This window comes from Pteronotus mesoamericanus, unplaced genomic scaffold (genome assembly GCF_021234165.1).
Source record: "Pteronotus mesoamericanus isolate MK-2021 breed Mesoamerican mustached bat unplaced genomic scaffold, CSHL_Meso_final contig_20, whole genome shotgun sequence".
In the NCBI taxonomy this organism is placed as follows: Eukaryota; Metazoa; Chordata; class Mammalia; order Chiroptera; family Mormoopidae; genus Pteronotus; species Pteronotus mesoamericanus.
The window spans coordinates 80,415,419-80,440,196 of record NW_026555085.1 but is presented as its reverse complement, the minus strand read 5'-3'; the positions used below and the strand labels follow the sequence as shown (position 1 = coordinate 80,440,196).

At 38.0% G+C, this 24,778-nt stretch overlaps 1 protein-coding gene across 7 annotated transcripts in view; it reads right to left on the bottom strand.

Annotated features, from left to right (window-relative positions):
• Positions 1-24,778, bottom strand: part of AKAP7 (A-kinase anchoring protein 7) — a 108,238-nt gene that overhangs the window by 34,614 nt on the left and 48,846 nt on the right. For 6 of the 7 annotated variants that reach the window (XR_008528775.1, XM_054569963.1, XM_054569964.1 and 3 more), the window contains one exon: positions 9,399-9,546. Coding sequence is in view for 6 of the 7 variants with exons in the window: in XM_054569963.1 (XP_054425938.1) it covers positions 9,399-9,546 (148 nt within the window). In the remaining variant the exon portion in view is untranslated. Of the gene's footprint in view, positions 1-8,437; positions 8,556-9,398; positions 9,547-24,778 lie in introns of those variants that run through there. The other variant, XM_054569967.1, reaches the window with a different exon arrangement.

Below are 24,778 nucleotides of genomic sequence, written 5' to 3'. Positions count from 1 at the left end.
AGCAAAAGAACATTTAAAAAGAGGACAATTAGATTACAAAAGGGACCAGATTGGCACTCGAAATACCACATTTTAACATGTCAAAGGCCCTGCTTTTTAAAGAGCATATGCTTTCGAAGCAGGACGACAGGAGTCGCAGTTAAATCCAGATAGTCTTGGTTTCCTTCTTTTATCCCAGCAAAGTGCACTTATAAGTACACCATCTGAGTGATCAATTATATGGTCACTCAGTTTCTGGGTCACAAAGTAAATAATGAAACAGCCTCTACTGAGTTCTTAAATTATTTGATAATTTTGAACAGAGAAAATTTCCAACTGCTAAAGTTTTCAAGGGAAAAAGATGTGTAGTTTTCTCAGATGATAAACTATTTCCCTCTTCTAACATGCTTGAAACAGAGTCATCTTAATTGGTCTAAGACAGCGATTTTCACCCGGTGTTCCACAAGAATTTTTAAAACATGCAGTACCTGACTGTTTAGTCAGAGGCACTCACCTCTTTTCCTTTAGACTGTCAAATAAAAAACGGCAACAGCCAACACAACAATAGTCAGATATGAATAAATCAAAATTATACCTATTTTGTGTCAGATTGGCAAAAAGTATGATATATTTTTTGATGTGCTGCAGAGTTTTAGTAATTAGTTTATGTGTGCTATGAGATGAAGAGGGTTGAAAATTGCTGGTCTAAAGAGAGATAAAGTTTTCTAATCATCTCCCTTTCAGCTTGTGCGGGGGGGGGGGTGGGGGGGGGAAGGAATAAAAAAACAAGATAAAATTTTGGTCCTGATCATCACAAAAGAGACATTTGTATACTTTAAAATATTAACATAATAATGCTTTTTAATAAGTCATTTCATATAGATATGCTTCTGTCAGTTTGAGGTATTTTGCACTTATTATATATACCTTTACCAAAGAATGAATGCTTGAATGGAAATTAAGGAGGGATATAGAAAAAAATTAAGGCAAGAGGAATCAAACCAGTTTATATTTTATAGAGAGATAGCTGAGTAGCCATCAAAATTAATTTGTTAGAAGAAAACATTGGAAATATTAATCAAAATTAATTTTGAAGAACTGCGTGAGGATTAAATTGTTTTATGGTTTCCCTGGACCATGAACTAAAAAAGCAGGAACTCTTAAGTGTTTTAGCCTCGGGACCTCTTTTCACTCTTAAAAATTACTGACAATCTCTCTCTCCAATAAGAGCTTTTGTTTATGTGGGTTATTTTTATCATTAGCAATAAATAACACCAGTTGTCCTTAATGTGACAGTTTTATTTATTTTCAAGAAAATGTCTGTCAGACCCTAGTGCAAAATGATAGTTTGTCTGTCAGCCATTCTTCAAAAAAAAACCAGTCGTTCCAGGAAAGGAAGTGGTGGCTTTGTATCTTGCAGCTGAACCAATCACACAAATGCTTTTCCTTGAGTCAACCTCCTACTTCAATACGGAGCAGAAGTGTTTATGTTCACTTCCCATTTTTGTTACACAGGATATTAAAAAGACATTCTCAAAGGCTGAGATTAAATGCAATTAATTTTTTTTTTTACAACTCAACAAGAACATTCTTACATAAAATTGACTTAAAAATTTTTTTTAACTGCAACTGACCTTGATTCACACTGGCCATACACAGTTTTACCCACCATTGCTTTTGCATCATCAGTATAAATGCTAACCCAGTAGAAGAGGCAAATAATATCTTAGCATTTTTATAAAAATTGTTTTGCCCTCACAGACCCCTGAAAGTATCTCAGGGACCGCCAGGGATCGATGAACCAAAGTCTGAGAACTAGTGAACAAAAGTATATTTTAAAAGAATTTAACATCTGATAGAAGTGTAGCCTTATAAATTATTAGACTACTAAATCATTCAGTGGATTATATTTTTCTACAGCAAAAAGTAAACGATTTGCATGAGAAAAAATCAACATTCAAGCACATATCTATTGCGGACACTAAGTAGAACTTCATATGGGCATATGGCATTTAAGCAATACAAACATTTTCAAATTAAACATTTTAAAACTTTATTATTTATCATTGATCTGACACAGGTTAAGATCTGAAGATTCTAGAAAGCTCACAGATTTTTGCCCCAGCTATGCCTTTCATCCATGAAGAAAAATTGTTAACTTCTTTCTCCCTCCAGCACTTCCTGCTGCAACAACCAATGGGTCAATTACCCACTGACAGTACTCTCTTCCACAAAGAAGACCCTACGCCTCCACGCTAAAGTCAGACAAGATCCAGAGCAACTGGAGCTCTGCCACGGCCCCTAAGGATGAAAGAACACTGAGGATTAGGACACCAAAGTCAGAGCTGAGGGTCTCCCCAGAAGTCCTTTCCTTTTGGCTTAAACGCTGCCTAGGTATAACTACTGGAAATCACTGGATGAACCATGACAAACATTTTAAGACTGACAGGATTGGTCTAAGCTGACCATGTCTCTCAAGGGTGATTCTCAAAAAGCAGGGACATCCACATAGAATAAATTCATTGACTCAACTCACTCAGAATTCTCCGTAGGGTTTCAGCCCATAAAGTCTTGTATCTTGATCTGATCTGTTTGGCTTTGGATATAGACTGAATGGACTATAGCTATGATGACTCTAAATTACCTGATATGTATGACACTTTTCCTCTTCTATCACCATATCCATGCAGGCCTGTTTGCTTCTATTTGAGCCTTTTTAGTTGGCACAACCCTACCTACATCATTGCCTCTGTGCCACCATCCTGAAGGTCTTACCTTCCGGGTTCAATCCCGTGTCACTAGGCTGAGTATTAAACTTCACCCTCTGTTTATCCCACACCTATCTACACAGCCTTCTTCATTATACATTCACTGCCTCAGTACATGTGATTGTGCCCGTCTCCTTTCCCACCTCCCCCACCAACTCCTCAAACACACAAACCAAGCCACTGCCTCCTCTGTAGCTCCCTCCAGTAGCTGGACAGTAGACTCCATCAATACAGACTTTAAAGTGTGCCTTCTATCTCGAATACTGTCCCTACCCTGCCACCAGTCCATTGTCTCTCTGCCCCTGTAAATCATACCTTGTGCTCCTAGAAAGTGTCGTTTCTCTACTCTCCATCTGTCTGCTCCTCAGTTTCCTTCTATTTATCCAAACTCTGGCACTCACCATCTTCACACTCTCCCAGAAGGTAAAATCATAAGCTTCTTCCACTGTGCCCTATACCAAAGCCCAATCCATCCACTCCTCTTCCCCCTCCATTTCTCAGATGAAATCTTAGCTGCCCAGTAACTCTACATCACTCTTCAGGACTATGTCTTATACTTCTTTGTATTTCATGATACCCAAGAGAGGAGTCTACACATTGGACATGCTCAGTAATATTAAATTAATGAAGATTATTATTAAACAAAAAAGGGTGGTGTTCCCAGGAAATCATTGTTCCCACCTGGGCTTGCAGAAATGATAAAAGAAATACCCTGGCCTGCAAAAGAAATACCTTCTAGACCTTTCCAAATTCCCCATTACCCCCTATAAGATGTCTGACAGCTGAAAGCAAACTAGTTTTTGCAAGCTCTAAATTGCTCATCAGTCTTACAAAGGATGTCATTTAGTCAATTACCTTCCGTAAGGAAATATAAATGGAACATAGCTGCCTGAGAAAAATTAATTCACCCAACTCCAGTAAGTCTCTCACAGAGAACACCTTTCACTACCCTAAGAAATCTGAATCACATTTCATTCCTGGTTTCCTTCTCTTTTGGGGGCAGGGTGGTAGGGTGGGGTTTGAATTATAGCTTGTTAGTGCAGCTAGGTTTGTAAAGAGTTGTGGCCTGATATTAAGCCGGCATAGTATAACCCAAAGTTTTGCTTATGAGAGAACTAAAATGTAGTACCATTCCGTGTGTCTAAAAATCATAATGTTACCTCCATATCCTAGTAAACTGCCCTAACACTCCAATCCACATCAAGGTACAGATGACAGAGATGAGGAAAACGCTCCGCATGGAAATGTGAAGTAGGCACCGGGAATAACAACGGCAGGCAGGGGGGCCAAACTCTAGTGCCTTCAGGTGCGAAGGAGGTAGTGTGAACAGCTAAGCCAAGTTAGGAAAACAGCAGAGTCAGGGGCAGGGGATACGAAAAGGCAGCTCCTTTCAAGGTCAGTGTGCCTACTAGCCCATCCAGAAAATCACTGCCATGCAAGGATGTGGGGCCAGATTGTTCCAAAGGTGGCAGAGACACAGCTTTTTTTTTTCTTAAATAAAATCACCCCAATATTAGCAAGTTACTCAAATTAGAAAAAAAACAAACTATTTCAATCAAGTACAATATGAAAAGCTGTTAATTTGTGATCTTTGGAACACAGACTAGGTTTTAGGGGTATAAAAAAGGTTATTTAAATATATTTGTAAAACTAAATCCCTACTTCACACTCACTTTTAGTAACTTGATTTTTTGTTAATACTCTGTCTCTGAGTACTTGTAATAATGATCACAACAGGTAGCTTAAAAGCTCAAATGATAGCCCTGGTGAGGTGGCTCAGTTGGAGCATCGTCCCAACACAACAAGGTTGCAAGTTTGATCCCTGGTCAGGGAACATACAGGAATCAACAAGTGAGTGCATGGATAAGTGGAACAACAAATTGATGTTTGTCTGCCTCTGTCTTTCCCCCGGCCCTTAAAGTCAATAAATTTAAAAAAAAAAAATTAAAATTTTTAAAAAGCTCAGGCGAAAAAAACTAGAAGAAAATATAAATACATATGTATCTATATCAGTGGACAGAAATGGGGCCACGGACTAAAGCTCACTGTGTCGGGGGAGGCCTGCGCGGCAACCTTACACACTCTGACAGGGACAGTAACCACATGGGATGGTCTGAACATAAAAATTCCTGACCAAAAGCAAGTCACCGTGGACAGTCACATCCCAGGCCTGCAGCTTCCTTGATGAAGGTCACCCTTTACTTTAACTGAGTCTATTGTCTTTTTGCTTCTAAGATAACATACCTTTGAAATATCAGGTAATCTTTACCAGACCCCTCAGGGCACGACCACACCTGAGCAGAGACCTCAGAACCCCTCACTATTCCCTCCACCCCACACCATCTCTAAGTGCTGGAAAGGTTAATTAGTAACTATCCTCTACCTTCAATGTAAAAATAAAGTATGTGTCTCTCTGTTTTTTATCCAGTCTCAGAGATTTCCCGAAATTGCTTCCTCCCACCTCCTTAACCCACCCCAGTGGATTTCACGTAGCCCTCTTTATATCTCCTCCTCTGATTCTAATGCATAAAAACTGCCATCCTCTGGAGCATTTTCTCAATCTGTAGAGATTTTGCTTCCCAGCAATTGTCATCAGTCTGGTTCAAGTAAACTCATAAAAATCTCCACAGGTCTAGACGTGTCTTATGTTGATATATCTTTGGTTTGGAGATGACTCTAGTCATAATAACTAAATAAATCAGAGGTGAATTTTTGGAAATCTATAATGTAATAAAAATTTGAAACATTTAATGTGAAAAATAACTTGTGACCAAAATTAAATGCAAAATAAAATCTGGAAAATATTTGAAGCCAACATGGCAAGGGCTAATTCTCTTTACTCCTTAAAAAACCTCATAAATTGGTGAGACACAAGAAGAATGAACCCCAACCCTATGGACAAGGATGGTTTGCTGTTGCCAGCTCCTAACCCAGTTCAGAGCAGTGCGCCCTATGGGACTAGGGCTGACAGCTCCAAACCACACCAGGCATTATGAAGGAGAAACATGCATATGAGCCCCTGGAAAACCTTAAAAAGAACCAGAGGAAATGGAGTGCTTTTTATAACAAAAGATCCAACATATAGAAGAATTCATATCCAAGGAACTAGAAACTGAAAAAATATGAAAAGAACATTAAAAATAAAGTAGATTGAAATCCTCCAAGAGAAAAATAAAGGAATAGCATCCATGAAGCAAAGAGCAGAACAGGAAAACATGAAAAAGAATCAAATGAAGCATGTACTGCTGCTGGGAATATACCCTCAGAATCCCAAGTCACCAGTTCAAAAGAACTTATGCACCCCTATGTTTATATAGGCTATTTACGATAGCCAAGTGCTGGAAACAGCCTAAGTGCCCATCAAAAAACGAGTGGATCAAAAAACTGTGGTACATTTACACAATGGAATGACATGCAGCAGAAAGAAAGAACTCCTATTTTTAGCGACAGCATGGATGGAACTGGAGAATGTCATGCTAAGTGAAATAAGCCAGGTGGTGAAAGACAAATACCGTATGATCTCACCCATAAGAGGAGTCTAATGAACAAAATTAACTAACAAACAAAACAGAACCACAAGCATGGAAACATGGAGCAGACTGACAGCGGCCAGAGGGAGGAGGGGGAAGACAATGGTGGGAAGAAGGGGAAGGGACTAGTCAAAGGACGTGTATAAATGAGCCATGGACATGGGCAACAGAGTGGGGATTGACTGTGGGAGCGGGAGATGGGGGTGGGGTGGGTGGAGGAGGGCAAAGGGGAAAAATTGGGACTGTAATAGGATAACAATAAGAAATGATTTTAAAAAAGCAGTGAAGCAAATAGTTATTGATATTTTTTAAAAAGGCACTTGGCATGCCATTTATACAAGAAACATGAAAATGAATTCCAAAAACAGGCCCATACTACAATAAAACCAGAAGTAGTGAAAGAATCAGACAAAGACAAAGACTGTATGGTCTCACATATGCGGAATCTAAAAGAGCTGAAATAGAAACAGAGTAGAATTGTGGTTATGGGGGGCGGGGGGAGGGAAATGGAGAGATACTAGTCAAAGGTACAAACTTCCAGTTACAAGACGAATAATTTCTGGAGATTGTAGTTAATAATACTGTATTATATACTTGAAAGTTACTAAGAACGAAGCTTTTAAATGTTCTTCACACACACACACACACACACACACACACAAAGTGTTAACTATGTGAGGGAATGGAGGAGTTAATGTTGTGCTGGTAATCACTTCACAGTATATAAATGTATCAAATCAATATGTGGTACACCTTAAACTTATACAAGTTATATGTCAATTATATCTCAATAAAGCTGAAAAAAACAAATATTAAAAACATAAATAGTTGTAGAAGATAAATAAATAAATAACAAGATGCCCTAAATGATATAGAGGCAGTTGCAAAGAAAATTGGGGTGCTTTAGAATCTACCACTCTCCAAGAGTGCACTGTTAACAAATTAAGAGATAAGAAATATACAAATCTAACAAATTTTTTTCCCAGAAAAGTCACATATGTAGCTACATACAGAGTTTTAAAAGCAATTTCAGGAGGTTCCCAGAGTCCTTGAAACTCAACGTTCATCCTAGAATTCTGAATTCAAAATACCTTAAGATCAGAAATCTGACCCTCTCTATTAATATATATAATAAAATACTGGTCCAACAGACATTAAATTGGTGTTAGAATCAAGTCAAAGAGAAGCCAAACCAATGTAACTCAATCAATCTGATCAAGAAATGAAATTCACCAAGCAAATATCCCAAATCCTGGTAAATGTTGTTTTCAAAATTCAGGTAAGATTGAGAAAATCAGTAATTATCCTAGCAAATAAAAGAACTCTAGTACGTACTAAACTTGGTTAATTTTAACATAATTATCATTTTAGATGCAGTTATTATTTTGAAGTTCATACTAGCATCTCAAAATGTGACTGAAAAAAAGAGTTTGGAATGGGCAAAAAAACCCCAACAATTTTTAAAAGATAATGTTAAATGACCCATATGAGGATACAAGATTGTAGAATTTGAAAGAACCTAAATTGCTCTGAATTAGAAAAGGGTGAGATATAAAGAAACCTATGGAAAAAAAAAACTAGAGAAATTGCCTATAATTGGGGGAATTTTAGGAACTAAGCTAGAAAAGAGCAATCAAAAAAATTCAGTGGCTAAAACATAGTGATTTGGGGTGAGGGGAACAGAGCTGTCTAATGGCAATCTCGGTGAAGGATGCTATAACCAATACAATGCAGTGCCACAGTATCTCCAGTAAAATGTACATATTGTGTTTTTAAAAATTTTTTTTAAATGAGAGTGGAAATAGGAGAGGCAATGAAGTACACAGTCCTCCTTAAAGGTTGGGCTATAGTAATAACACAGAAGACATGGAAAGCTAGCCCAAGTCTGTATTACTCAAGAAGGATTTGAATTTGCCTTTTACAATGAACCAAAGCAGAAACGTTTAGTCATCATCTAAATTTCAGTAGAAGACAGCTCTGAAAACATGAAAGAGATTCTGAAACCAAAAAATATTCCTTAAAATAGATTTGAAATATTTTACAACATAAAATTCAAATGACATACTGAGTATCTTCTGCTTAAAGCAGCTAAAATCTTTGGAAGGTACAATGGTGACTTCTCTGAAGATCTCCAGTGAGAATTCAGAAATAAAATTGTGTCTCTTGAACATTTTTTAAAGTGCTTTAATAAACTTCAGTATTAAGATTCTTTCAGGGCATATATTTCCATAGGTTTTCTTCAAGCTGAAGTGGAGAGAAATCCTCTTGGTTGAAGACTCTGAAATATTTAGAATCATGTATTTATCTTCTTTGAGTATTTTCATGTTAGGCTGGCTTGAAGTGCACAATTTTATAAGAATAGTGTCTGATTTGAAATAGTAAATCTGAGTCACAACAGACCAGAATCCTTTGAAATACACTCATGTTGCAACAGTGGGGAAAAGCTTGTTCTGTTTTGATTTTTGTCTTTCTGTTTGTTTGTTTTTTAAGAAATCTTCATTTGATGTACCCATTTTCCACTTGAAAACATAAGTGTATGCAAGTCCGTCTCCACATGCCATCTCTCTGCTAAGATGCTAGGGCATTTATGTATGAATCTTTGTTTCCCCTCAAAACATGTTTCCTTCGGGGAAGAAATTGAAGGATGAGTTTTCAATCTTTGCAGTCCACCTACAAAGGCTTTCCCAGAGTGAAACTCTATGTGCTGGAACATTCTATTCCTAATTAAAAGTAGCAAACAGGAAACTGCATGGTTTAGAATGGTGTGGTCATTTAAGCCTTTAATGGAGAAAATGCTTTCTTCATATTCGTGAAATAAAATTAAACTGAAATACATTTTGAATCAACATTTCAAGACTTCATTATAATTATATTTAAAGCACAGAAGCAGAGAAACTATATGCACTGAAATCTTGACTGATAAATATAAATACTAAATATGTTCTACAAAATGTTCAATGAAGTATTCTAAAACATGTATTTAGAGAATTATGTCATTGAGAAAACTATATACAGTTAGTCCTAAATATCTGCCAAAATAAAATAAGGCTAAAGAAATCAAAAGTAAACATGTTAAAGAAATCAAAATTAAAATAATAAATGATTTTCAAAAGGCACTCACCAATCATAATCGAAGACTCGCAATGATAATAACCATTACTTTGCTTTTTCTTCAGCATGGAGCAAAGATCGATGCGACGCACCATTTCTTCTCCAAATCTGTGACTGATAAATTTTTCATAGAACTTGGGGTCTATTTTTTTCACTCCCTTGAAATGACAAAACAAAATTACATCAATCAATCATTTCATCTGGGCAGCCAGTTCATATTTATATCACTTTCTTAGACTCTGACATTACATTTTGGAACACAGTACCTACCGCCTGTGGGCATTTGAAAATGGATACCACAAAACTGTTGTAAAGCTGTTTTTAAAGTCCCTTTGCCTAGCATGAGTTGTATTAAAAAACCATTAAAGAATATTATGTTTAAATTTGTCAACATTCAAAACTTCAAATACTTTAAGCTTCAATATATCAATTTGAAATTTGAGATAACAATAGTTATCTCCAACAACAATTGGAGAAATGGATGAATTTTGAAAAGTGATACAGATTTTAACATTTTAGAGTATAAAACAGTTTTAGTAAGATGGATGCCATTTTTAAATTCCTTATGTAAGAATCATATGAAAGGCCATTAAAGGTTATTTGAGTTGGATAGAACATTAGTTTTAAGCACTTTCAAGTTCTTCTCCCTTATTCTCAGTGTCCTTCACAGCAGAAAGAGGACCAGTTGAAAATGATACTGGAATGTTCTTGATACCGCTGTCGTCTCCCAAAGCAGGAAAAATTATATTCCCATCCCCTTATTATACAAGTGGTCCTGCACCCAGTCTTACAATCCCAAAACATAGTCCGTAATATGAAAGTACAATACTTTTTATTTAAGTATTTTTAATATTACTTTGGCAATACTTGTCATGTGTTAAAAATTTTTAAATATGAAGACTCTAGACAGAAAGAAAAACCATTCATGACCCTATTTATATAAAATCCATTATTAACATTGGAGTGTATACTTTTAGTCTTTTCTAAGCATATATTGTTTTTGGATTATATTTATATAAATCTTACGATAAAGCATAAGAATATATATTTGCTCTTTTTAGTCACAAAAATTATTTACAAAAAAAGTAAATGGACATAAAAACAAAAAATTAAAAATTAAATCATGCCAAAATGCTACTATTATAATTTTGTTATGTTTTTTATTTTCCTATGCAAAACAAAGTACTTTTTATTTCTTTATCGGAATGTGATTGTGCCATGAGAACTATTTAATAACCAGCTATTTTGTTAATTCTCCAAAGGGTTCCCATTTCTCTCAGAGTCAGATTCCCAGAACAGCCTATGAGGTCCTGTTCTGCCATCTCCAGACTCCTTGGCCCTGGTCTCCTACAGCTCTTCCCTGGGCCTCTTCAGCCTCCCTGGCTTCCTTGCTCTTCCCTGAACTTGTGCCCTGAGGCACAAGCCGACCTCAAAGCCTTTGCATTGCCTGTTCCCTCTCCCTGGAATGTTCTCCTCCCAGAGATCCCCATAGCCCAACTCCCAACTCCTTTAACTCCTTGTTTAAAAGAGCCTTACCTGACCATCCATTTAATTTGTACTCCTGCTCCCAAGAGGTACTCCCAAATCCTCTCTACCCTTCCCTCTTTATATACATTTATGCATATTTTTCCATAGCACTTACCATCTATGTTACCATTACACAACATACCATGTAATTTATTTTGTTACGCTGATTTCTCATTGTCTGTCATTATCTATCCCTCCCCATTAGAATGTCAGCTCCACATGAAAAAGAATTTTCATCTGATTTTTAGCCACTGAAATATCACCAATGCCTAGAGCAGTGCTTGACATACAGCGGCGCTCATTAAATGTCACAAATGCAAAGGAGGATAAAGCTGCAAGAAGAGGCACTCTTCTAGGCACAGTGCCTAGGAGGCACTGTGGACTATCAAATGGTTTTCATTCACGGCTAGATAAGAACGAAAGCGAGTGGCTTTCTTTTGATCTGGTGAGTAGAATGCCACTGCAGAGCATTATGCTGAGTAATGCTGAGGGGCAGTCAGAACGCGAGTTCAACTCCAGGCTCTGCCATTTTTCAGCCATGTGCTTCACTTTGGTTTCCTCAACTATGAAATGAGGTTAACAATAGTACCTACCTCAAAGTGTTACGTGACTAAATAAGTGAGTTTATGAAAGTGCTTATACCAGTGAAATACAGTAAATGCCATTTTCTCTGTGTGTGTGTGTGTGTGTGTATCATTAGTAAACTTTAGAGAAAAACTTCAGTAGAGATAAGATTTGAGAAATTTTAAAAAATTGAGTAAATGGAAACTGATCATTCTTCTTTCTCTTTTAAATGTGAGTGGGGGGGTGTTGGTTGAGGGGGATGGTGTTGGGGATGGTTATCAGACCCTTAGACCAGACGGAAAACAAGTGTTAGCAGAAAAAGAAGGGCTCTCAGATACCAATGCCAGCAGCCCCTCTAATCTCCATTTCAGCTTTGAAAGATATCATTTTTTTAAGGTAAAAAATAAGGGAAACATAAGACAGACTCTAATCTGTTAGGTGAATTAATTTAATTTTAGTAAAAAAGTAGGTACCAACTATTTTGCAAGAATTATTCACAGACAACTCCCAACATGAACCTTAAGGTGTTAATTTTATTTTTTAATTTTTACTAGAGAATAAAATGGAACTAGTTCTCTAACTCAATTTAGAGAGAGAGCTGAGGTTGAAACAGGCATGAGTCCTAGAAGGCACTGAAATTATAAGCACTTATCAGAAAACATCATCAATAATAAAGTATATAGAAACATAACATGCTTTATCTGATATATAATATTACTAGGCTCTTTGTTCCCCAGGGAGTTTTTTATTTGGCAATACATTTTTTTCCCCAGGCTCTCTGTCCCATGTCAATATATTTCTCTTCTAGTAACATTTATCTGAATTTGTCTCAGCATCCAGCTGTAGCAGGTGGTATTTCTCTTTCATAATATAAAAAAAAAAGGACTAGCATTCTAAGAAAATAAATGAGTACATTAAACTTGGATATTATTTAGAATAAGGGTAAGCAGTCTCCTATGTTATGAATAGATCATTGGGTTGCTAAAATAGTCCCAAAGACATCAGCCTGTAAGATTATATTTTAAAGCTCAAAAAGCGAGGTGATGGTATTATTTTCAGGTTTTGGACCCCAAAACTATTCTCTGCTTTCCTCCTTCATAGGCCAGAGTACCTTGTCATTTAAAGATTGGTTGAGATACAACATATTAGGAGACCCTTAAGAAAACCACAAAAATGGTTAAAGGCAGGAGAATTTCACCTATGCAAAGGCTAAGAGACTTGGGGTTACTTCAAATGCAGAGAAACAATACAATAGGTTATCTTCAATAAAACCATGCTAAGGGTGCTTCAAACCTTAGAATTCTGAATATGCCTGATTGATTATCTAATACCTTTTCTTGAAAATTATTTTGCCTTGGATCTAACATGGACAAGATATATTTTTCACATTTATAACTGTACAACATCAATTATGCAACATAATATTGAAAGAGAAAATAGGAAGTTAAATACAAGGTATGTGACTTTGAAACAATAAACCAGTGGCAATAAACCTCAAACAGAAAAGCTTTTCAAGGCTGTCTTAATTAATCATTAGAAATGACTGAAGTTTGACTTCCCATTAGCCCAGTTTCAGTCACAGTTTAGAGAAAATTATCAGTGTGTTCAAAGCATTTGATAACCTTTGATACAATGTACCATGAGACCCTGAAGAACTTTACTCTTGATTGTAACTTGGCACCCGAACAGCCAATACAGGAAAAAGGCCACTGAGAGCATGATGAGTATTTTTAGAATCCTCTAATGGCAGCATCTGACAAGCAGTGGGCACTGTTTACCCAGGAAGCACTCACCACATCATTTGCATTTAGCTGAATGATGTATGTAATTTAACATGCACAAAAGGGGGCTCAGACTTACAGTCCTCAGCAGCCAACTCTGTTTTCAATATAGAAAGTGAAGCACCATGAAATATGAAAACTCACATTAGTTAGCAATCTGAATGTGAAAATCGTTCATTTCAGGTTCGGAATGGTTATTCATCTTTAATTCCTATGAAAAAGTTATTACAATAAAAAAGATGAAAAGACAGTTTTATTAAGAGGATTAAGGCTTTTTATATAACAGAAGGTAATTTCTTATAGTGACTTTATAATAATGTTTCCCTGATGAAAATACAAACAGGCTGCATAACAGACAAAGAAATTTGTGTGTCCTGCTGATGGTAAGCTTGACATTCCTAGAGCGCTACTGTGTGTTCCACCAATGTATTCCTGTCATACAGTGGCTATAAAAGAGATGTATACATTGATTTGAAACCAAAATTCAGAAGTTAAATTAAGAGCCAAAACAAACTGGCTTGTCATCTTGGACATCAACTGGTTCAAGAGAAATGGTAACTTTTTACACTCATTTTCCTGAGTACAAAAAGGTTACTTATCTTTTGTGGTCAAAAAAACTAGTCATTTTTAATGATCACCGCTCCTAATATATGAAAAGTTACATATTAGTGACTCAAAGTTATGAAAAGATTACATATTGACACGGGGCTTCTCTGAACCAAATCATATTTTACAATTTTTTTTTAAATAATCAAAATTTACTTTCTCACAGTTCTGGAGGCTGGGGGTCCGAGAGTGAGGTGCCAGCACGTTTGCTTTCTCCCGAGGCCTCCCTCCTTGGCTTGCAGACGGCCACCTTCTCACTGTGTGCAAAACTCTTGTGTCTCTTCCACTTCTTATTACGATACCAGTCATACTGGATTAGAGCACCACCCTTACGACCTCATTTAACCTTAAAAACCTCTTTTAAGGCCCTGTCTCCAAATAAGTGACACAGTAGGTTAGGATTTCAACATATAAATTTGGCTGGGGGGAAGCATGTCCGCAACACGTAGTCATGCAGTCATCCTCAAGAAATGAGGAATGTGCAATTTTAATGCATTCAGAACGTTCTATTCCCATTCTCTCTCCCTCTCCCCCTCCCTCTCTCTCCTCTCTCATCTCTCTCCTTTGCCAGAAGAGCCAGATCTCTCTGATTTCTCTCCCTAGTCTACTGTCATTTAAGGGGCTTTTTATTTGGTTGCTATATATTTGTCCAGAGAGAATGATTTGTTCCTCTGGGTGCGCCAGCTTCCTGGGAGACAGACTCTAAATGTCCAGGCCTACTCTGATGTCCATAAATGATTTAATCCAACATAGGAAAGGGATTGAGACCAGGGTGATAGTGACACCTTTTTACAGCGTGGTACAAGGGCCCAGCAATCAGCTGCAGGGGGAGACCTTGCAGCGCCTGGAGGCAACCTCCTTTGCCTACTGGGCCATGGAGAGGCCCATGGGGCACTCAGGGGCTCAGCGCAGTCACTGTCAGTCATCAAGCACAGATCTTCAATTAATTCATCCACTGATGCAGCTGTCCTGGTAGCAGCTGAATATCTAGCCTGGATGACCATGAGCTCCACAAGTAGTTCCTACTGGCAGGCCCTTGTTAGGGAGGGGGGCGGTTAAAAGAGTTTTCATGAACTAGGCAGCCATTCTCAATGTGCCTACCATCAGAGAGTTTCTCTGTAACATTCCTCTAGGTTTTCCCCTCTGTCTCTTGAAATAGCTGCATAGACCAGTATGATGAGAGAATTTCCTCTGGTTCACCTCCAGGTGTTTGCCAATTCTCTCCTGGCTTCGGGGAACAAAGATTACTAGATTACTGTTTTATTGTAAAAGGATATTCAGGAACAGCCAGATAAAAAAGACACACTTCCGTTTCCTCTCCAGGCACACAGCTCTCCCCAAGTCTCCACATCTTCACCAACCAAGAATCCCCTACTTTGCAATTCTTAATGATTCTTTCATCCCCTCGTGTAATTACATTCTTGGCTACTATTTGCACTGTTTCATTTCCTCTTCCTCCTGATACAGACCCCCTGACTGCCTCCCAGTTGGCTGCAGTCTTCCCTCAGCCTTGCTTTCTGGGTAACAGAGGCTCTTCCCGCTCTGGCGCAGTTCCACCGACACCTGTTCCTGACAGGGAGGGAAAGAGGAGTCTTCACCACACCAGCCCGAGAGCAGCATGGTGATTTCAGATCCAGCGTCCAGCACCCCACTGAGAGCTGCCTTGCGGCCTTCCCAATGCCTCCTCCCGCCATTCTGGGAGAGCTTCTGGGGCTGGGCTCTGCCTGGTCCCCTGTCCAGCACAGGCCTGTTCATAGCCTGGCTGAGGCCCAGGCACTCTACCTAGTGCCTGTCAAGCAGCTTACAAATAAAAAAAAGGAAGGAGTGATGAAAACTGAGACAAGGTACTTTGTTCACATGTTAAACTAATCTGAAAAAAAATGATTCTTTCTCTCATCTGAATAACAACAATAATAGAATATATGTTTATTTACTATGTACAGACACTGTTCTAAGAACTTTTATTAACTAATTTAATAATCACAATAATCCTATGAGACTGGTACCATTGTTTTCCCCAGATAAGGATATTGAATCACAGAGAAATTAGGTCACTTATTGAAGGACACCCAACTAGTAAGAGGTAGTCTGGATGCAGATTCAGGATAAGTGGAGAACACAGATAAATTGAAAAGATCAAAATGATAGTATCCAAGCTCTTCACCACTTACTTTAAAATATTAAAATTCTAAGAAAATTAATCATACTTAAGATATAATCATATGTATGTGTATGTGTATACATGTGGGGGGATATACACACATGCTTTATCATATAAGGTCTGCCCATAAGGTATCAAGTCATGTAATATGAAAAATAGAGACACTGAAGAAGATATAAGATACAAGCAACATTGTACATAGGACAACGATACTCTCAGTCCCCTTCAAAGTAGACATCTTGGAACTTCACACCCAATTGCCATCAGCTGCCCCATCATTCCCTGAATCTCATTAACAGCCTGAAATCTCTTCCCTTTCAAAGGTGATTTTAGTTTTGGAAAAAGCCAGAAGTCTCAGGGCACCAAATCTGGGATGTAAGGGGGCTGAGTCACCTGGGTGATTTGATGTTTCGCAAAAAACTCTGCACAAAACAACGCGATGCATGGGCAGGTGCATTGTTGTGATGAAGCTGCCAGTCACCAGCTGCCCATAGCTGCAGCCTTCTGAATCATCAGAATAGCTTCTGCAGAGGAATGTTCAAGCTTAATGCAAAATTTGATTCAGATTCATTGCTCTACTCACTCTGTCCTTCTGAATGCAAGGGCCACACAGTACACATGCTCACTCAATGGTATCTACCACCCCCACTAACCAGTACAGTAAAGTCATCATTGTTCACACATGCATATTCCAGTCAACTTTCCTTGGCTGCCAGGTTACATGAATGTCAGGCAAACTGTTCTTGTTATATTAACAATGGGCTGGACTTTTTCTGAACAGCCTTTGTATTTCTAAAGCCAATGTGAAAATCACTTTGGGAATCTATAGTTTTCTAAAATATTAATAAATCAAATGATAATTACAATTACATGTCCACAGTAAATGAATTTCATAGAGGGAGATGAGAAAGAATTCATGGATGCTACTTATACATAGAAAAAATTATCCAAATAATCTGTCCTGTAAAAAGATCTCTTCTTATACTTCTAATACACAAATAATTGAGTAGAATACTGGCAGAGACTGTCTAGGCTTTCAAGATCAGCTGTTTATCTGAGTACACAGTATTTCTCACTTCTTCATTTTACTTTATACTGGAGCATCTATGCAGACCACCATGGGTTTGTTAGATGGCCATATCCTTAGACCTTCTATTTATAAACTCGCTTTCAGTCCTAATGCCTTGTTTAGTCTGAGGCTTTGGGGAAATAAAGAATAGAAATTCTTTATCCTAGCATCACATCTAACATTTACAATATTACATCTCTCAGCAAATAACAGGTAGAAACATAGCTGCCAGAGCTATATGGTTTTAATCTATTATTGATCACATTCTCGTCCTTCTACCACTATACTAACTACCACTATACTGACTTCTACATTCTCTACTAACAGTCTGAGCAGATCTGTATGCTCCTTGGTGGCATCAAGTGGAAAGGAAAGCAGTCACAGAGGGCAGGTGATACACAAGTTCTAATAGCCCAGGCCATTCACAAAAGCCACCAACAAAATAGGCTGTTTTGCTTCCTAGACCTGGAGTTTCTTTCCATGAGGTGCTGGCATCAAAGGGAACAGAGGAAAAACATAGTTTGGTTGAAAAACACTTAGTTCATTCATACTGACTAATGATATGTGAACCAGAGAAACAACAGATCAATGGTGTCCAAGAAGTTCTCGAGATTGCAGGCTCACTGGAATGCTACACCTTTATTTATAACACTATCTATTCCCAGAGAAGCTCATTCTTTGTCTACTTAGCAAAACTCTTCTCAATCCCTTCTCAAGTCTTCTCAGGTATAGGATGACAGACCATATGCTGTTTGGTGATATAAGTTATTATTATGTTTGCTTGTAGCTTTTCTCATTACAGTGAAACAAAGAAGAGCCTCATAGCTATGGCATCCAAGAATGGGCTCTCAGCTCCCCTGGATCAAACTCCAGCTGTGTTCTTAGCTCACCACATTCTTGTGGTCACGCAAATGTAAACAGGCTAGAGCCTACTCCTCCCTATCAAATCTGTTTTCCTAATATTTTGCTCTTTGGAACAAATAATGACATATTCTCCTGAATGGACCAACTTAACCATTTATTTCTATAAACTAAAGAATTGATGTTCTATAAAAACAAAATACTCTCGTCTCGAAATTTCTCACCAAATATGATCTATACTTTCACAATTAATCTAAGACGTTTTTCTCCTTCAGTGCAGTATCTTCCCTTCTGAATCAATACTAACGCACATTAAGTAATGCCAGAAAGCCATGGGTATGAAAAATTCTTGGGATCTCAACAATGAAATAGGACAATGAAGCTATCTACAGAAGATCCTTCAGAAGCAAGGTCATAGAAAAATCTTAAGAAGCAATTTTAACTTGTTCTATAACACTAACCTACTTACTGCAACTTGCTTATATTGTGGTTGAATGTGTTCATCTTTTAGAGCCTAAAGGCCAAAAATATGGAACCATTTACCAATATTGGTCAGATTATTTGTAGACAGAACTTCAGACCTAACCACAGTTTCAGGTACCATCCAAAAGAGTTAAACACCTGGACAGTGTAGAAGGGACAAATGAAAGATGGGAGGAGAGAGAGAAAAAGGGGGCAGGATGAGAGAGAAAGACAGAGAAAGAGAGAGAGAAAGAGAGAGACATCGATTTGTCCTATTTATGAATTCATTGGTTGATGCTTATGCATGCTCTGACTGTGTATCAAACCTGCAACCTTGGCATATCAGGACAACACGCTAACCCAGTAAGCTGCCTGGCCAAGGCTCATTTCCCACTTCCTTATGATCAATCCAATTTCCTGACTCTCCTCCCATCAACACTTTTCCTTCCTCTAACCTCCCACCCTCCATCTCAATAGAACACCTAACCCCGCCTAACCCATCCTCTTTCAACTGCCCCAGCATAGGACCTGCACGCCGCTTAGGACAGAAGCCCTTACCTAACAAAAGAAGGTGTCTCAACAAGGAACTGTCACAAGAACTGAGTGAGGGCGTAGGAAAGAAATAATGACACTGAGATTGAGGGGAGGCGGAAGAGGGTACAGGGGAGACGAATAGTGATGGACAGATTCAGTCTGGGGTGGCAAACACACAACACAGTGTACAGCTGATCGGCTGTGGAACTGTGCGCCCGAAACCTGCATAATTTTGTTAACCAGTGTCACCCCAATAAATTCAATAACAAGGAAAAAAAGATTTATATTAGGCATGCTATAGGTTAGGAAATGGAACAAAGAAATGTGTGCTCAATGAGATAAGACTTGTCACTTTATTTGGTTAGAAATTTTCCCTGGATAATATATTAAATAAAAAAGGCTTTTGTGAAAAAAGACAAACAAACAATAGTCGGATATGGAACAGTCATTTAACACAGGACCCAAGAATGAGGTGTACATCTTAAACTAGTTTCAAAATAAATCTTTTTCTCCAAGTAGAGAAAAACGGTATCCAAAATTTTCTTTTTAAATATGATACACATGCCTATGTAAAATAATTTTCTACATAACATGCAATTGGAATCTTTCTTTTGTCCACATTTCACACTTAAACATTTAATTGTGAAATCTCCCCTGATTTGTTTTTAAAATATAAAGGTATAAAGATTACACAGTTTTTTCTTATGGGTTTAGAGTCAGTATAATATATGAATATTAGACTACATATCGCTTCATAAAAGTACAGTAAAAAAAGATACCAGACCAACTAGTAACTTTCACACAGACTTCTTTCTCTGTTAGATATTTTAAAAACTAAGAGTCTTTGTAAAATTTCAAGAAGCACCGCTAGTCTAATAAAAATAAGCAGTGGGTTTGGTAAGCAGAAAAAAAAATTTGAATAGAAAAGTTAATAAGAAACAAGGAATCTCTATCTTAGGATAACAGTAAGCAAAAATATTATATTCACTTGCATATTCCTCTTTTGCTATACCAGTGTGTGCTGCCATAGCGGGCAGGGCCACAGGAAAGTGACACCGGCCAAACCTGACACCATCCCCTCATATCCACCCCATCCCCACACTGGACAATTTAGGCACATGCTAGTGAGGATATGTGTGATAGAAATTTATAACCTGTTGAAAAGTACGTTTCATCTGATTTCCCTGTCCATTCAGCTTATTCTCAGGTGACTACTCCCCTCACTTAATTCCACCGAATTTCAAAGTTCTAGAGATATTTATGCTGGAAGTTAAAGGGCACAAAGTCTCTGATTATCAGCGAAGGTCAGGGAGGGTGAGGAGCAAGACAGAATCTAAGGGGATCAAGTGAGGAAAAATAGGACGGCCATGAAGAGCAAGGGGACGCTGCTGAAGGTGCAGGACCACTAGTGGGAGTCACCCAGAACGTTCTCTCGGGAAATGGCTACTCAAGAACCCATGTTGGTACTGGAAACACGGAAGTGCTACAAAAGACATGCTCTGGTCTAAATAAAATTTTGTAACAAACTATCATCATCAAATTCAGCTGTGTTGAAAGCCATGGCCAAAGGAGGAAGACAAGCACTTCCAGACTCCAGACATCAGCTTGAGGGCAGTGTAAAGATACATTTGCAGTTGGTGAGCCTTAAAGATGGGTCTCCAATATGGAGTTGCCAACTTTGCCAAAAATTAAAAATGCTGCCATAAGGCAGGTTTTAGAGAAAAGCACTTACTGTGGGAACCAACCTGGAGTTTCCACAGTCAAGGCTGGCTAGTCCCTTAGATGATATGAGTAAGTTTTGTTAAGTCTTCAACTACAGAAAACATGAAGCTTGGCCGTGGTAAAGCACCAAAACATTTTTCCTTTAAGTTACAGGAGTGGCCAAAAGAAAAGGAACTGAGCAGTTTAATAATTCAAAAAATAAGTATTATTCTGTTTTTAAGATACCTCTCCATGAGAGAATAAAATTCTAATGAGGTCAAAATTAATCAGCTCATATTTAGGAACGGAAGTATAATTCCAACGTAAACTAATTTTTGTTTTGGATTGCAACCTTAGTTTCCCCTCAGATCTAAGTGGGGCTCTCAAAAAAACCCATAGTTTTACCTTCTTTTAATTTGTCAGTTAATTACAATTAACAAGAGGTGGTTGGCCAGTAAGCATGGCCACTCTTTCCAGTGGGAGAGAAAATCTTATTGCCATCCAAATAATTTTAGCTAGTTTTTTACTTTTACATGACTATTTGGGTGGGTAAGAAATTAGCCATTATCTCTTATACAAGATAATTCTGTGTCAACACTATTGTGGAATAAAGTTTAAGTTTTCTTGATCATATGTTCTACTTTGCCTTAATCATAATCAATCCACTGTGGTCCAAGTTTCCTACAAGATCAATATGCTCCATTCTCTCCTTGACTAGGAAAATGACATTAATGAGATTTCAAAATATCTAAATAATAGACAATAACTGACTTGTTGAGAAAAAAACTTTCCCATCACTAATGGCAATAGTTGAGATAAACAGAACATTTACATTTTGATATAATTAAGGCACACACATGCAAGTCTAATTACACTGAATTTTTTTTTTATTTTATCATTTAAGACCAGGTCTAAAACTCTGTTTCTTAAATTATACTTAAATCAAAATTTTGTCTGTGGATATGAATGCTAGAAAATAAGTAAAAAATATCCACTGAATCTGAATATTTGAACCAAAAATACCATTTAAGCTTGAATTATAAAGATCAACTTTTCCTAAACCATGTTCTGTCAAACACTAGTGCTACAAGAAGATCAATGAGAAAAAGGACTTGCAGGTCAAGTACACTTATGAAACAATCCTTAGACTTTATATAAGTGTTCAAAAGATTTGCTGCCCCTCCTTGTGGTGTCCCTTTCTGCAAGTGGATTATATATCCTGCTCTGTTGAACTCAGAAGGGACCATGTGACTTTCTGTGGCAAGATGTGAGCAGGAATGACATGTGTCACTGCCTAGCAGAAGCTTTAAGAATCAGCTTGTGGGCTGGAAGGGGACTAAATAGTAATGGGGAAAAAATATAATAAAAATTAAATTTTTTGAAAAAGGCCCTGGCTGGTGTGGCTCAGTGGATTGAGTGCTGGCCTGTGAAACAAAAGGTCACCAGTTGGATTCCCAGTCTAGAGCACATGCCTGGGTCGTGGGCCAAGTCCCGAGTAGGGAGCGCACAAGAGGCCACCACACTGATGTTTCTTTCCCTCTCTTTCTCCCTCCCTTCCCCTCTCTAAAAATAAATAAATAAAATCTTTATTTAAAAAAAATAAATACACAATTTTAAAAAAAAGAATCAGCTTGTGATTCACCACCTTTCTTTTCCTCCTGCCAAGAGCAACAAGGTGCTAGACAGATGTTGCTCAGCCAAGGTCTTGGGCAAAGAGAAGTGGAGCAGAGGCACAGATGGCCCATGTCCTTGAACAAAAGAATAAAATAAAACAAACCATTGTTGCTCTAAGCTCTTGAGATTAACAATAAATATTAGCATTTCAGAAATCCTAAGAAGTCCTGAAAGAAAAAATCACGTTAACTTTATTTAACCCATCATTGCTAACATTCATTTGATCACAGAATCCTTGTCCCACATAAAAACCTGACAGATGTTCTGAGAGAAAAATTTCAGGAAATGCAATGAAAATACTTGCTTTAAATATCCAGTCCACTTTGCCCGTGTTTAATATTATGTTGGCTGTATCTTCTCTTCTAGGGTTAAAGTTTTCAAAATCTCTAATAGAATCAGGGTTAACTGGGTGTTGTTTGTTGTTCTGGCATTAGTCAATTCCTAGGATCCTAGTGACAGGGCCCCCTTAAAATAATTCAGCTTTCTGTTTACTTATTTCTCATGTTTCAATATTTTAATATGCATAGTACTAGAAGGTTTCAAATGAACAGTCTGCCTCTGTAGATATCATTTCCAATTATTAAATAATAGTAAACTTATTTATTTAGTTTTTTTAAATATATAGGCATAGATAACACAACAGCATGAAGTTGAAATATGCATTAGAAACATAAGTGAAGTCACTTGCTATAAATAGAACTCCGACACACAATAGATGACAGTTGACTAACAGCATCTAGAATACTTCAGAGGAAATTATAATTCCATCTCCCAGCAGGTTTCACTGAATTTTTAGTTTTAAAAAACGATTAAAACAAAAAGAGATGTGTTGTGATCTATTTACTGATTTTTAAATAAAAACAATCCAAGGAGAATTCCACATTATAACCTTAGATCTAAGGGCACCTGATAATACAAAGGGAGACTCAAAACAACTAAAAATTGTAAATCACTTGGTATTGAGAAATTTAGGAATAGGTGACTAAAACAATGTGCTTTATCTTGCAGGAAGAATCATTCTACAAGCTTTTGTCTGGAATAACAAAGGCTCGCTGATCCTAAGGGCATCTAACATGCCTTCTTTCAGGGACAGGCTTCAGAAAGTGACAGGGCCCGTCCTACAGGCTTCTCTGCTCAAGTTTTCCTCCTGTTTTGCTACCAAGAGGGGATGACTTTCTTAACAAGATGGGCCCCTGTGAAAGGCAGCCGGCTCCGCCTCTCCAGCTCCACAGCAGCCTCACTATATCCATCCAGAGCATCCTCACTGCGCCTGGAGGTATGCCCCGCCCCTTCTGACAGTGCTGCTTCCTGAAATCCGTCCCTCTGGGCCCCCTCTCACACTTTCTGTGCCTTCTGACAGTGGAGCCCTCACCCTCTGGGAGTGAAACTTTGCCGATAGTCTCTGACATCTGTCACCAATCCTCTTCCCCACCCTAAAACAAATGTTCACGCAAGCCCTGCCAGTTCCCATTGCTTCCTGACGTGCTTACACATAATGCTTACACGTGCTATTTGTAGATCTCTCTATCTCCTAGTTTCACTAAAGATGAAGTTTGTGATGTTTTCCCCATTGTCTTTATTGTTCTGTAGGATTTCCAGGAGGGGAGGTGGAAAGACTCCTATTTAAATTGCCACCATGTTCCTATCAGCACTCAAAGACCTATTCTCCTGTCTGTCATTCTCCTTCCATGCGTACAGGAAAGCCAGTCTGTGGTTTAAAAAAGGAATTCTCTATGGGAAGCCAAATTAGCTTATTTGGTCAAAATGCTCACCTTATAGACACTACGAGTGGCTGTTAACAGCCACAGGAATTAAGACCAAGCTCACTATGAGTAAACAGAGGTTAAGACAGGTCATGAGGTTTGTCCAGGGCTAATCAAGAGAGCTAAAATGGGAAGACTCATGCCCCTTCACATTTATTACAGACTCCTTCAAGAAGGAAGAGTCTAGTACTCCTGAGTTTTGAAATAGCTTATAAAGGCCTATTAACATGCAGACCCAGGAAAGTGAGGGGCAGCCAAATTATACCAGGCCAGTTAACAAATCCCTGAGAAAATGTGCTATCTGAGAGATATAATCAGAGTAAATAATGGTAGTAGGAGAGAAAAGAGGCGGTAGAGGGTCCTGGCTGGGGAAGGATGTGGAAGGTTGGCATTCAGTCAACCTAGTGTCGAATTTCATTATAATCTTGGTCCTGTATATCCAGTCACCAAACAATCAGGGACTGATTTCCCTCTTAATTGTACCTTCAGAACAGAATTTTCACCCATACACTCTTCTTTTCCACTCCCCATTGCTATTCCTACTGATGACGGCCCTATAACCTACTTCCTCTCAGCCTCACCGTCATATGGTCCAATGACCATCCCTCCGCCCTTGCTTGGTGCATACCAAATTCTGCACTCAAAACAAACCACTCTAAGTAACAATAGTAGCAACAGTAGTACTTT